The sequence below is a fragment of the Ranitomeya imitator genome, chromosome 4 (assembly GCF_032444005.1).
Source record: "Ranitomeya imitator isolate aRanImi1 chromosome 4, aRanImi1.pri, whole genome shotgun sequence".
Lineage (NCBI taxonomy): Eukaryota > Metazoa > Chordata > Amphibia > Anura > Dendrobatidae > Ranitomeya > Ranitomeya imitator.
In genome coordinates this window covers 673,098,088-673,112,301 of record NC_091285.1, presented here as the reverse complement: position 1 = coordinate 673,112,301, position 14,214 = coordinate 673,098,088, and the positions used below count along the sequence as shown (strand labels likewise).

General features: G+C 43.6%; 1 protein-coding gene across 1 annotated transcript in view; it reads left to right on the top strand.

Annotated features, from left to right (window-relative positions):
• The window catches only part of C3 (complement C3), a 62,758-nt gene extending 56,096 nt beyond the window's left edge, over window positions 1-6,662 (top strand). The window contains exons 38-41 of the mRNA XM_069767313.1: window positions 2,029-2,115; window positions 2,223-2,306; window positions 3,294-3,429; window positions 6,445-6,662. Coding sequence (XP_069623414.1) covers window positions 2,029-2,115; window positions 2,223-2,306; window positions 3,294-3,429; window positions 6,445-6,586 — 449 coding nt within the window. The 3' untranslated portion in view covers window positions 6,587-6,662. The remainder of the gene's footprint in view (window positions 1-2,028; window positions 2,116-2,222; window positions 2,307-3,293; window positions 3,430-6,444) is intronic.
• Window positions 6,663-14,214: the final 7,552 nt, after the last annotated feature.

Below are 14,214 nucleotides of genomic sequence, written 5' to 3'. Positions count from 1 at the left end.
TATAGCGTAAGCTCTTATGGTCAGTGGGGTCCTCTCTCTCCTGTATAGTGTAAGCTCTTATGGTCAGTGGGGTCCTCTCTCACTGTATTGTAGAGTATACGCTCCTATGGTCAATGAGTTCTCTCTCTCTCTCTCCTGAAGAGTTTATGCTCTTATTGTCAGCTGGGTCATCTCTCTCTCCTGCCTGTGATGTGTAAGCTCTTGTGAGCAGCAGCATCTTGTCTGTCTCTTGCTGAGCATAAGCACTAGTATAGAGTGTCAGCTCTTATGGTCAACAGGGATCTCTTTCTCTTTTGCTTGTAAACTGTAAGCTCTTATGATCAACGGGGTCCTCTTTCTTTCTTCTGTAGAATGTAAGCCCTTATGGTCAGGGGGATCCTCTCTTTTGTGTAGAGTGTAAGCTCTTATGATCAGCAGGGTCCTCTCTCTCTCTCTCTTCAGTAGAGTGTAGGCTTTTATGATCAGCAGGGTCCTCTCTGTCTTGCTCTTCTATAGAGTGTAAGCTCTCATGATCAGAGGCATCCTCTCTGTCTTGTAGTGTGTAGTGTCCTTTTATGGTCATTAGGGCCTTCTGTTGTCCCTATCTTCAAAAAGTTAAAGAAGATGAAGCAAGGAAATTACAGGCCAGTGAGCCTTACTTCTATGCCAGGAAAGATATTTGAACAAATTATTAAACATCCTGTATGTAAGTACTTGGATAAAAATACAGTACTTAACCAGAGCCAGCATGGTTTTGAAGCAAGTCATGCCAGACTAATCTAATTTCCTTCTATGATGGAATTATTGACTGGGTGGATCAGGGAAATGCAGTAGATATACTATATCTCAACTTCAGCAAAGCATTTCATAAAGTATCATACTGTCCTTATTGAAAAAATGACCAAGTATGGGTTTGACAAGGCTATACTTAGGTGGATTCATAACTGGTTCAGTAATCTTGCTCAAAGAGTGATAATAAATGGTTGTTTCTCCTCTCGGAGAGTGACATGATAAGCATGTCGAGGTGAGGAGACTTAAAGCCGCAATGCTCCTCTGGGAAATATGCAAATTGTCTCTTCAGAGAGGAAGAGGACTAGAACTCTAGCGCCACCTATTGGAAATAGCAATCCTAACAGTCTATGTTGACCCTTTAACGAGCCTTGTCACATGACTTGGGATAAATGTAAAAAATGCACCTTTTCTGGGGTTGCTGCGGACTGCTATTTTTAGGCTGGTGTGGCCAATATCCATGGCCCCTTGCCACCCTTAGAATAACAGCCCCCAGCTGTCTGCTTTAGCTTTGCTGGTTGTCAAAAATGGGTTGACCCCACACTGTTTTTTAAATTATTTTTTTAAATAATTAAAAAATAATGTGTGGGGACTTCTCTATTCTTGATAACCAGTGATGCTAAAGCTGACAGCTGAGGGTTGCAGCCCCAGCTGACAGTTTTGCTTGGCTGGTTGTCAAAAATACAGGGAAACTCACATAATTTTTTAATATTATTCTTACCACCGATCAAAGCCAAAGGTGTCTCTCCCGCTGCTATGCAGATGACCCAAAGAATAGCTATTATTCAGGAACTGGACAATATTTGCAGTCACTCTCTATTGTCAATACTTACTCTCCTTGATAAACAAATTAAAGGAATTGTCCACAAAAACCTAGAACAGCACAAAGTACTGAAATTATAATTAAAGTACTTGCATTGATTGATGCAAATTGTCTCTTCAGAGAGGAAGAGAACTAGAACTCTAGTGCCACCTATTGGAAGGTAGCAATCCTAACAGTCAATGTCGACTCTTTAACGAGCCCTTGTCACATGACTTAGGATAATAGCGAAACCAGAATCTCAATTTGCAGACACTGTGTTTCGGGGTACTGCCCCTCGTCAGTGCAAAGTGGAGATCTGGTTTGGCTGAGGCATTGATTGATGAAAGGGATTCAGGAGCACAGGATTTGTGCACGTTGAGGTACACAAAAATCTAATTTTTGTTGGTTGACTTTGAAACGTCTTGAAATTATTTTTTTTATTGTATTTTGTCTTTTAGAGAATTGCTTCTTGAAGCAACAACTGGAAGGGAGAATAAATGCTCAAGCACGATACGAGAGAGCCTGCGCACCAGGAGTGGACTATGGTGAGGAGCACACACTTGACGTCACCAGTTGGCTACTTGTTGGAATAACTGCCAAGTCGCTCACTAACCCGTCCATTATATCTTTTTTGTGTTATTTCCTGCTATAGTTTACAAGAGTCGCCTGGACGAAATACAAGAGAATGATAACTATGATAACTACGTGATGACGATAATCAGCGTCATTAAGGAAGGTAAATATTAAGTAATATTATTGTTCTTTTATCTCTTTACCTTTATCTTTGGGTCAGACGGATTATGGCAACAATTCTATTTTTTTCCATGAAAAATACTTTACAACAAAATTTTTTTTTACTTTTTTTCAATCTGAAGACAGAAATTTGTATTTTTCTGTTACCAGAGCTATCAATTTTTCAGGTGGAAAGAGTTAACTCTTTACCATTTTGGAATGTGACATTTTGGACGCTTTTTATGTGTTTTTGGGAGGTGGAATTAACAGGAATTATAGCACTGTTGTCTATTTTCTAACTTATTTTTACAGCAATTTTCCTGTGGGCAAAAAACCTGAATAATTATATTATTAAAGTCATTCCATATGCATTTTTAATTAGAAAAGTGTTTTCTTTCTTTCTTTTAACCCCTTCACTCCTGTGAGATTTTCCTTTTTTTCGTTTTCATTTTTTCCTTCCCTGCTTTCAAGAGCAATAACATTTTTATCATTCAATCCCCGTTTTTACTCTCCTTACTCCGCCATACACAGAAGTGCTTGTTCTCGTTCTTTAAGAAAGAGCCACTGCCAGATTCTTCTGGCGGCAGCTTATCTCAACGAGAAAATAAAAGGGTCGGCACACTGAAATCGGACATGTTAGATCCCTATCTGCCCTGATATCAATTCTTGAGGGATTACCGGGGAGCCCCCGTACACTTTAGACTATCAGCCGAGCCCACTGATCACGGCAGGTTCGGATGACGTTGGGCTAATATGTATGGGGGGCTTTAGATTCCACAGTAATGTGTGTGATCAGCAGTGGCCCAAATCTTTGGACCCCAACTAAGTAGCAGAACAAAGCATCTATGGAAGTTGGGGGCCCTGTAGGGAATTTTGCTTTAGGGCCCATGAGCTCATTCTCACCCATAAGTTACATCTGTGGCATTCATTGTACATACATTAGCCTCCAGTGTGTCAGTGTTTTATTTTCCATGTTTCATCTCGTTAATAGGAACAGACGTAAATGTTCTGAACAAGCAGAAGAATTTTGTCAGCCACGTAAAGTGCCGCAAGGCGTTAGATCTGAAAAAAGGGCGCGATTACCTGATATGGGGAGTGAGGACGGATCTTTGGGACCAACCTTCTGGGTGAGTGATATGAGCAATATATTCCCAATATGGTAGAATCGCGGTTATTACCATAACCAAATATTCCCATTACTGTACATTGTACCACAGACAATGGACACAGAGACAATCTGCATAATACAGGACTCCTGATCCTATAGCCACTATACAGGTGATAAAGCCATGCTTCACAGGACACCGTGTCTACGATCACCCCAGGAACTGACTGCAATACACCACACGCTGCCGATCACTGTCCGCAAGGGGAAAGGGTTCTAGGCAGCGCTACTCCCAGAGCAGGCGACATACAGACAGAGGGGTATTCAGTGCAGACATGATACTTTACATTTAAACTTTTATTGTATTTTTGTCTTTAATTCTGGCCAATTAATTTTCTTTATAAATGAATACGGTATATATTTATTTATTCATCGTACATTCATCCTGAGTTACATCCTGTATTATACCCCAGAGCTGCACTCACTATTCTGCTGGTGCAGTCACTGTTTACAGACATTACATTACTGCTCCTGAGTTACATCCTGTATTATACCCCAGAGCTGCACTCACTATTCTGCTGGTGCAGTCACTGTGTACATACATTACATTACTGATCCTGAGTTACCTCCTGTATTATACCCCAGAGCTGCACTCACTATTCTGCTGGTGCAGTCACTGTGTACATACATTACATTACTGATCCTGAGTTACATCGTGTATTATACTCCAGAGCTGCACTCACTATTCTGCTGGTGCAGTCACTGTGTACATACATTACATTACTGATCCTGAGTTACATCCTGTATTATACCCCAGAGCTGCACTCACTATTCTGCTGGTGCAGTCACTGTTTACAGACATTACATTACTGCTCCTGAGTTACATCCTGTATTATACCCCAGAGCTGCACTCACTATTCTGCTGGTGCAGTCACTGTGTACATACATTACATTACTGATCCTGAGTTACCTCCTGTATTATACTCCAGAGCTGCACTCACTATTCTGCTGGTGCAGTCACTGTGTACATACATTACATTACTGATCCTGAGTTACATCGTGTATTATACCCCAGAGCTGCACTCACTATTCTGCTGGTGCAGTCACTGTGTACATACATTACATTACTGATCCTGAGTTACATCCTGTATTATACCCCAGAGCTGCACTCACTATTCTGCTGGTGCAGTCACTGTGTACATAGATTACATTACTGATCCTGAGTTACCTCCTGTATTATACTCCAGAGCTGCACTCACTATTCTGCTGGTGCAGTCACTGTGTACATACATTACATTACTGATCCTGAGTTACCTCCTGTATTATACTCCAGAGCTGCACTCACTATTCTGCTGGTGCAGTCACTGTGTACATACATTACATTACTGATCCTGAGTTACATCGTGTATTATACTCCAGAGCTGCACTCACTATTCTGCTGGTGCAGTCACTGTGTACATACATTACATTACTGATCCTGAGTTACATCCTGTATTATACCCCAGAGCTGCACTCACTATTCTGCTGGTGCAGTCACTGTGTACATAGATTACATTACTGATCCTGAGTTACCTCCTGTATTATACTCCAGAGCTGCACTCACTATTCTGCTGGTGCAGTCACTGTGTACATACATTACATTACTGATCCTGAGTTACCTCCTGTATTATACCCCAGAGCTGCACTCACTATTCTGCTGGTGCAATCACTGTGTACATACATTACATTACTGATCCTGAGTTACATCCTGTATTATACCCCAGAGCTGCACTCACTATTCTGCTGGTGCAGTCACTGTGTACATAGATTACATTACTGATCCTGAGTTACCTCCTGTATTATACTCCAGAGCTGCACTCACTATTCTGCTGGTGCAGTCACTGTGTACATACATTACATTACTGATCCTGAGTTACCTCCTGTATTATACTCCAGAGCTGCACTCACTATTCTGCTGGTGCAGTCACTGTGTACATACATTACATTACTGATCCTGAGTTACATCGTGTATTATACTCCAGAGCTGCACTCACTATTCTGCTGGTGCAGTCACTGTGTACATACATTACATTACTGATCCTGAGTTACATCCTGTATTATACCCCAGAGCTGCACTCACTATTCTGCTGGTGCAGTCACTGTTTACAGACATTACATTACTGCTCCTGAGTTACATCCTGTATTATACTCCAGAGCTGCACTCACTATTCTGCTGGTGCAGTCACTGTGTACATACATTACATTACTGATCCTGAGTTACCTCCTGTATTATACTCCAGAGCTGCACTCACTATTCTGCTGGTGCAGTCACTGTGTACATACATTACATTACTGATCCTGAGTTACATCGTGTATTATACCCCAGAGCTGCACTCACTATTCTGCTGGTGCAGTCACTGTGTACATACATTACATTACTGATCCTGAGTTACATCCTGTATTATACCCCAGAGCTGCACTCACTATTCTGCTGGTGCAGTCACTGTGTACATAGATTACATTACTGATCCTGAGTTACCTCCTGTATTATACTCCAGAGCTGCACTCACTATTCTGCTGGTGCAGTCACTGTGTACATACATTACATTACTGATCCTGAGTTACATCCTGTATTATACCCCAGAGCTGCACTCACTATTCTGCTGGTGCAGTCACTGTGTACATCCTGTATTATACTCCGGAGCTGCACTCACTGTTCTGCTGGTGCATTCACTTGATGTGTTAATGGCCTGCTATGATGGATCAATAGTTATTTTTCCTGTCTCACATTAGTGTAGTGTCTGATATAAAGGAATAATAAACTGCTATGGAAATCTCCTGCTCTGCGCAAACACTCTACAACCAGGAGATGTTGTGAGATTTCAGCTCTGATGTCTGCAGAATTATGAATGTAACTGTAGACACAGTACAGGCCGGAAGTCCTCTCTATGATGTTGTGTGCTAGGAATGTAATAGTCTCCTTTCCTGTAGTGTGGACTTCATACTCTACTGTAGATATACACTGCATGTTCCATATTTTATTTTTGCCTCTTTTTAGTTTTTCCTACATTATTGGACGCGACACATGGATCGAATGGTGGCCCAATGAGAGAGAGTGCCAAAATGCCGAAAACCGAGAGCAGTGTGACGATTTCGAGGAACTTTCTGATGCCCTGGAGCTTAATGGCTGTGCTTCATAGGAACATCACACTTGTGTCTCTATTGCTCTGGTTCTCATGTGATATTTTATCTGACAATAAAGCTTTTATTTCCTAATCATTAGATTCATTTTATTGAATAATATTAAGCATGTTCTATGTTCTTTTTTTTTACTCACGTTTGAAAAGCACAGAACAAAACTAAATTCTACATGATTCTACAAAATATCAGCCCAGTAATGTCCAGATAAGGTAGACATGACCAAAGAGCACATGAGTAGACCTGCGGTCCTAAGCGAGTCATCTTTCTGGCTGCTGTGGCCATCAACTCAATCTCCAGCTCATAAGTAATGGCCGGGACAGTGTGTGACCTCTCTAAGTGATCAGCAGGCACTAGCCCATGTTGGAGAGAGTTGTTTCCTCACTAAGAAATGGCAAAAGCAATGCTGGCAGGCAACAGCGAAAGGGAATTTATCTTATTAAATCGAAACAAAGTCTATGAATATTCTGTCCCTTCATTCCAAAATCTTGGCACAGCAACGAGCTAACAGTGTTGACACTTTGCTAATACTTGCGGCCAAATGCTGGCAAGTACTTCAGCAGCAATTCCTTCAGACAGATATAATCTCTTTGTTTCAGCCATATTGCAGCAGAGCATACATACAAAGTTCTGATGAGGGCCCCTTGTAAGTACCACATCTCTTAGAAGTAGTCATCTGCTGGAACTCTTTTCTGGCAATCAGGGCTGTGTGCCGTATCTCTTTAGCCTTTCACAGGCCAATGTACAACACACAAAGGCCCAAGACCATCTCTATTTCAGGGAGACCCTAGCGTGAAGGACAGGGAAGATGCCCCTGCTCTCTGGTATTCCGACAACAGAATAATGACACTATCCTCTCATTAAGACCAACTCGGCAATAGACTTCACAAAAGAACAGTAGTATTTCAATACAAACTATAAGCCAGAATTTTATCCAACGGGTAGGTGATGCACAAGTCCATCCTTAATTACCATACTTATTCTGGCTTCCTAGCTTTGGCACAACAAATGAACGTGTGATAAACGTCTTAGTTTATGTAATCAAGATCATCTTTGTTGTTGATGCTAGATGTCCATGGGATACAGATAAGTACTTTCCAGCACCACAACTCAAAAGGATCAATCTTTCGTCTGTCTGTTTTTATGAGTGTCCGAGTCTTACCACCAGTCACAGACAAGCCATGAGGCTTAGGTAGTCAAGAGTTGTGGGGTAGAATACCAAGAGGGCTTGTCATATACAGTACAAAGGGGTAAGACAAAGGCATAGTCAGGTCACAGTTCGAGGTCAGAATTCCGGAAAGGTAGCAGATCAAGACAAAAGGGCAAGGTAAACAGATGGCCAAAGGCAAGGTCCAAAGTCGGGCAACAGAGATCGAATACAGGAACACAGAAAAACAGAGCGAGCATACACCATTTGAAAATGCTACAACTGCCACTAACTGGAGACAAATCGCCAGCTAAATAGCCAGGTAATCACTTGAATAGTTGACACTTGAAGGAAGTCCCGGCACATCCTGGTCCTGATTGGATGGCTTAACTGTCACTCAACACACTGACAGCTAAGCACTCCCCAGCCTCCGATAGGACAACTGAGCTGTCCATCACCATAGTGACAGCTCAGCACATCCCTGTATTATATTTGACGGCTGAACTATCACTCACTGCTTCTAGACACACCGATAGGTGGAATCTGACAGGATCATAATTACAGTGATCAGCTTTTGTTTGATCATGATTGAGACTTTCATTTTCTTCCATGTTTTGTTCCACATTCATGATAGTTGCACTCCCCAGTGCTATTCCATGTTTGATCTCTGCTGTCGTTCCGACTCTGTGATTAATAATGGAACCAAGGAAAATGAAACGGTCAATCACTAATCAGCTGCCTGTCAGCTACAGTTTTGCTGATTGGCAATCGTTTATGATAAAACAGATGCGCACTTAAAAAGTATCTTCAGGGTCCTGGAGGTCAAGATACAGCCCCACAGAGCCCTGATCACACATCATCCATTCTGTCTGGGACCACATGAAGACACAGAAAGATCTGTACAAGTCTCGTACACAGAAGATTTGGGGTCTATTTTTAAATAGATAGATATTTTTAAGCATTCTTACACCTGCCTAGAACTTTTGCAAAAACACTGTATATATGTTTAGGAAATGTAAAAAAAAAATCCTAACTAATTTAGTATAAAATCTATTGCCTTTAAGATATGAAGACATAATTGAGGCTCTCTGCAGTCTCACTATCTCAACAGCGGTGTGGCACTTCCTGCATCTGAGCTGATAAATATCATGGAAACACATGAGAGAGCGGAGCTGAAAGATGTAAATATACAAAGAATATAAGATGGATTCCTGTGTATTATGGAGCAGCAGACTAGAAAAAAATGGATATAACCTGTCACAGCTCCTCATTGACCTGCGTTTCTGTTCTGCTGTCACTTCTGCTGTAACCTCTGCTGTAACCTTTGGCCACTATCCAGCCCTGGACCAACTGGGCTCTTAACTTGAACAATGCGGAGTCACTGCTCTGTCCTGGGCTCTGGAGCCCAACAGGATGCCTTGGACTCCCTGGCCCTTGTGCCAACATTGAGGAAATGCTCCTGGCTTACTCACAGCTGACTCCTCCTATTAGTTAACTATATACACTATTGTGCCCCATGTACTGTCCTAACTACTAACTGGATTCTCCCTAAGCTACAACATAATGTATATCTTACAGTATGCAGTATACAGCACTATTTATAAAGTAAGACAAGAATTATCAATTTACCGGGATGAGTGTGAGGAATAATGCCGTCTTTTGGAACCCCTTACATACACACTGTGAGGATTCAGCTCCGCTTGGATTCCGCAGTCATGTAGTCACTGAAATAATGTGATTTCGATATCTGCAGTTACTTGGCAACTACATTCTCATCCTCTTCTCTCAGTGTTCTATTGAGAGTAGCCATTGCGAATCTAGTCGGGATGTGACCTCAAGTCGGCAGATCCCGTGATGACTGTGTTACTGCAGCCGTGTAGATTTTACTCTGAAATGAGGCGTTGGCAGAAAAAACCATAAGCCGGGGACTGAGTATCTCAGATGACTAGTCCAATTGTCTGACTCCTCACCCTGCTCCCCTAGACTGACAGGTCTCACTATGTGTGCATATAGGGAGTGACTTGTCAAAAGGATTGGAGAGGGCAGAAGCCTCCAGGACCTGCCTTGGACTAGTCATCTCAGGCACATGGTCCCCGGCCGACTTCTCAAACTATGTTTTCTCGGACGCCGCAGCATTTCAGATTAAAAACTACACGGATGCAGTAACACAGTGACTGATTCATTCTGCCCCTGGATCAGACAGCACAAGTGAGAGGACAGGTTCCCTTCAACACAGAACTCACAACATCCACAATCCATCCTATGATAAGATACCATGTGTATCCCCATGATAACACTTCCTGGCCATCTGACAGTAACACAGGGCCTCATTGTTGCCAATAAGAATCCAGATATATTCGTTCCTCACACAACCACCTCCAAGATTTCTCCCTAATATCCCACATCCTCTGGAATTCCATGCCTCAACACGTCCGATTATCCACCACCCTCGGATCCTTCAAACGGAACCTGAAAACCCATCTCTTCAGGAAAGCCCACAGCCTGCAATAACCATTCTGCCGCCTCACCACCACCCGAGCTGCCACCTCACCACCATCCATGCTGCCGCCTCACCACCATCCGTGCTGCCGCCTCACCACCACCACCACCCGAACTGCCGCCTCACCCCCACCCGAGCTGCCACCTCACCACTACCAGAGCTGCCACCTCACCACCACCCAAGCTGCCACCTCACCACCACCACGCGAGCTGCCGCCTCACCACCACCCAAGCAGCCGCCTCACCACCACCCAAGCTGCTACCTCACCACCACCAGAGCTGCCGCACCCCCGACCTTCTGTCTCTTCCCCACTATCCCATAGAATGTAAGTCCGCAAGGACAGGGTCCTCTCCCCTCTGTACCAGTCTGTCACTGTAAATTTGTTTACTGTAAACGATATCTATATCTCTGTATGTAACCCCTTTTTCATGTACAGCACCATGGAATTAATGGTGCTGTATAAATAAATAATAATAATAATAATAAAGATTTATTTATTTTTTACTCAGATGTATTTGTCTTCTATGACGCCCAAAGAAAAAACACTGCCTTTAGCATGGGGACAAGAAGGGTTGTCATGGGGACACAGTCACAGAAAATCATCTAATGCAGGTTTTGACAGTCTTACATTATAGTAATAGTCAACAAGAAAGTGACATTTTTATATTTTTATTTCAAATATGCTTTACTTAATGTTCTGAAAGGAAGTAATACTTTTGAAAGGGAAGTGGATGAGAAGGCGACACTGCGATCACACCATGAATGTTCTTATCGGATTTCCTCCAACGTCACACTCGCTCGCCGTGTATCTACTCATTCCTCTGTCACTAACAAGATTTTAGTTTTCCAGTTATAGAGATCCTGCAATGTTTTCCTCGGACTAACCGTTCTCCAGCAAGTTTTCCTCAGACTGACCGTTTTACAGCAAGTTTTCTTGGACTGACCATTCCCCAGCAGGTTTTCCTCAGACAGAACATTCCCCAGAGGGATTTCCTCAGACTGGCCATTCCCCAGTGGGTTTTCCTCAGACTGACCATTCTCCAGCAAGTTTTCCTCAGTCTGACCATTCCGCAGTGGGGTTTTTTTGGACTGACTATTCCCCAGCAGGTTTTCTTTAGGCTGACCCCTCTCCAGCGGGTTTTCCTAAGGCTGACCGCTCTCCAGCGGGTTTTCCTAAGGCTGACCGCTTTCCAGCCAGTTTTCCTAAGACTGACCCTTCCTCAGTGGGTTTTCCTCGAACTAACCATTCCCCAGTGGGTTTTCCTCAGACTGATCATTCTGCAGCAAGTTTTCCTCAGTCTGACCATTCCGCAGTGGGTTTTTCTTGGACTGACTATTCCCCAGCAGGTTTTCCTCAGGCTGACCCCTCTCCAGCGGGTTTTCCTCAGGCTGACCCCTCTCCAGTGGGTTTTCCTCAGGCTGACCCCTCTCCAGTGGGTTTTCCTAAGACTGACCCTTCCTCAGTGGGTTTTCCTCGAACTAACCATTCCCCAGTGGGTTTTCCTCAGACTGACTGTTCTCCAGTGGGTTTAGCCCGGAATGACTGTTTCCCGGTGGGTTTTCCTTGGACTGACCATTCCCCAGCGGGTTTTCCTCAAGCTGACTGTTCCTCAGCAGATTTTCCTCAGGCTGACTGTTCCTCAGAGGGTTTTTCTTGGAATGACCATTCTCCCAGTGGGTTTTCCTCGGACTGACCATCCCCCAGTGGGTTTTCCTGGTACTGACTGTTCCCCAGAGTGTTCTCCTGGGACTGACCATTTCCCAGCAGGTTTTCCTCGGACTGACCGTCCCCCAGTGGGTTTTCCTCGGACTGACCATCCCCCAGTGGGTTTTCCTCGGACTGACCATCCCCCAGTGGGTTCTCCTGGTACTGACTGTTCCCCCAGAGTGTTCTCCTGGGACTGACCATTCCCCAGCGGGATTTCCTCAGACTGACCCAGCAGGTTTTCTTCGGACTGACCATTCCCCAGCGGGTTTCCTTGGACTGACCATTTCTCGGCAGGTTCTCCACGGACTGACCGTTCCCCAGCCGTGGTGACTGATTTACGGTATTTAATTACACAAGAAACGTTCAAAAGCATGAAACAGGAAGGAAGCTAGTGTTACCGGCAGTGGAGCTAGAAATGTCCAGAAATCCATTGTACAGCATCTTATTTTTGTCCCTCTGATATTCACACGATTGAGATGCTGCATTCGAAGCTGCATTGCCAAATCTGAAAAGTTTGTTTCCCATGAAATCCTCAGTCCGATCCGTATAAAAGACAAATCCAAACACTGGTGACGAGAAGAGAAAATGATCTCATGTCCTTGTAGAGTTCAATCTCCCCAAGCTGGAAGAAATGTTTCTTCTGTATTTTCTCTCTGTAGAACAGATTTTTTTTTGTTGCTTTGAGCCCTGTATATAAAGAATGTGCGCCAGGAGGAGATGGCCATGATGCTGTTCGCGGTCTGTGTGGTGGCAGAGCTGCCCAGGCCGCTGCCTCCTTCCTTCACACCACCTGGTGACTCCAGCATCTTCTTCACTTTGTGCTTGTCTCTCCTGAAGAACAAATCTTGAGAGTCTTGACCCATACGTGGAAATTGCCATCTCCAATACCAAACTTTAGTTTTTCCAAGAATCTTATGTTTTCCATCAGATCCAGAGCGTTGAAAGCATCAAACCCTTTCTGCAAGAGAAACCGTAAAATGACAAATTAATGGGATTTCATGTTTGCGGTTTTCTTGTCATTCACACAATGCGGTTTTTATATTTTTCCCCGTTTCTACAGTGATAATCACGACTTGTCCCTGGCTAGTAGAAGTCCGTTTCCTGAACTAAGCTGTGCCTCATTATCCCACAGTCCCAGATCAGGAACTGATGGCATTCCTGTAAGATCTGTCATCATGGAATAATCGTGGTTATCAGATCTCTGGGACCACCCATGAAGAGGATGTAGCTCTGCGCCCCCTCCAATCTTGGGATTACTGGGGGTCAAACCTCCACTATTCTAGACAAAAACAAAACTTGGGATTACTGGGGGTCCCAGAGGCCAAACAACCAGTAATCATTAGGTGATGACCTAGAAGCCATCACTTACTGAGGAATACCCATTTATTGCCAGTTTCCATACCGGTACCAGGAAACCAGCAGAATTGTGAACTTATCCTAAAAACAACATGTATCACTAGTTGAAAGGACAGATTAATTTCCATTTGCTAGGGCCCCCACCAATCACAAAAGCAGCGGTCCTAAAGGCCCCTGTTTTAAAGAAGCATTACTGAGCATGTGCAACCACCACTCCTATAGACAGTGTTCGCACATGCTCAGCAATGCTTCATTCATACTGGAAAATGTGGGCACCTGGCCTGATTAGTGACAGTCCGAGTGGACGGCCCCTCAGTGATCGCAAATCTGAAACCCATCCTATGGATCGGGGACATGTGTCTTCATATGGAGACTAGACACAGCGATCAGCTCATGGGTGACATGGGGAGACCCCTCTCTGTTAGACCAACAAGATAAGGTCTGATCATGGCACCAAGAAGATTCAGAGACTTATCTGCACCATTAACGTATCAATGATGTTATCCTGAGGGAAAGAACAATGCGAAATATCCTCTTTATCCATGACCAGAGCGAGGTGGAACTGACTCAGGTAGCTATTAAATAACTGCCGGACCACCGGGACGTCCTTCTTCTCCACTGGTCTTGGCCCGGCAGTCTTTGTAGTCTAATTATTAGGAAGGCAAAAAAAAGGATAAAAAGAAGTGAAATGCTATTCTCCAGAGCTGCATTCACAATTCTGCTAGTTTTATTTTAAGAGACGTCTTAGATGAGCTCCTATAACAGGAGATTTTAAATTTTGCCACATCCGATTATTATAGAGAGCCAGGCGTTTAATTAATAGCACTTTCCAGATTACTTATCACCAAAGGAAAGCTTTGTGCCCACAAATAACCAGGTGTAGATTTCAGCTCTGAAGAGGAATAACAATTTCCGCCCA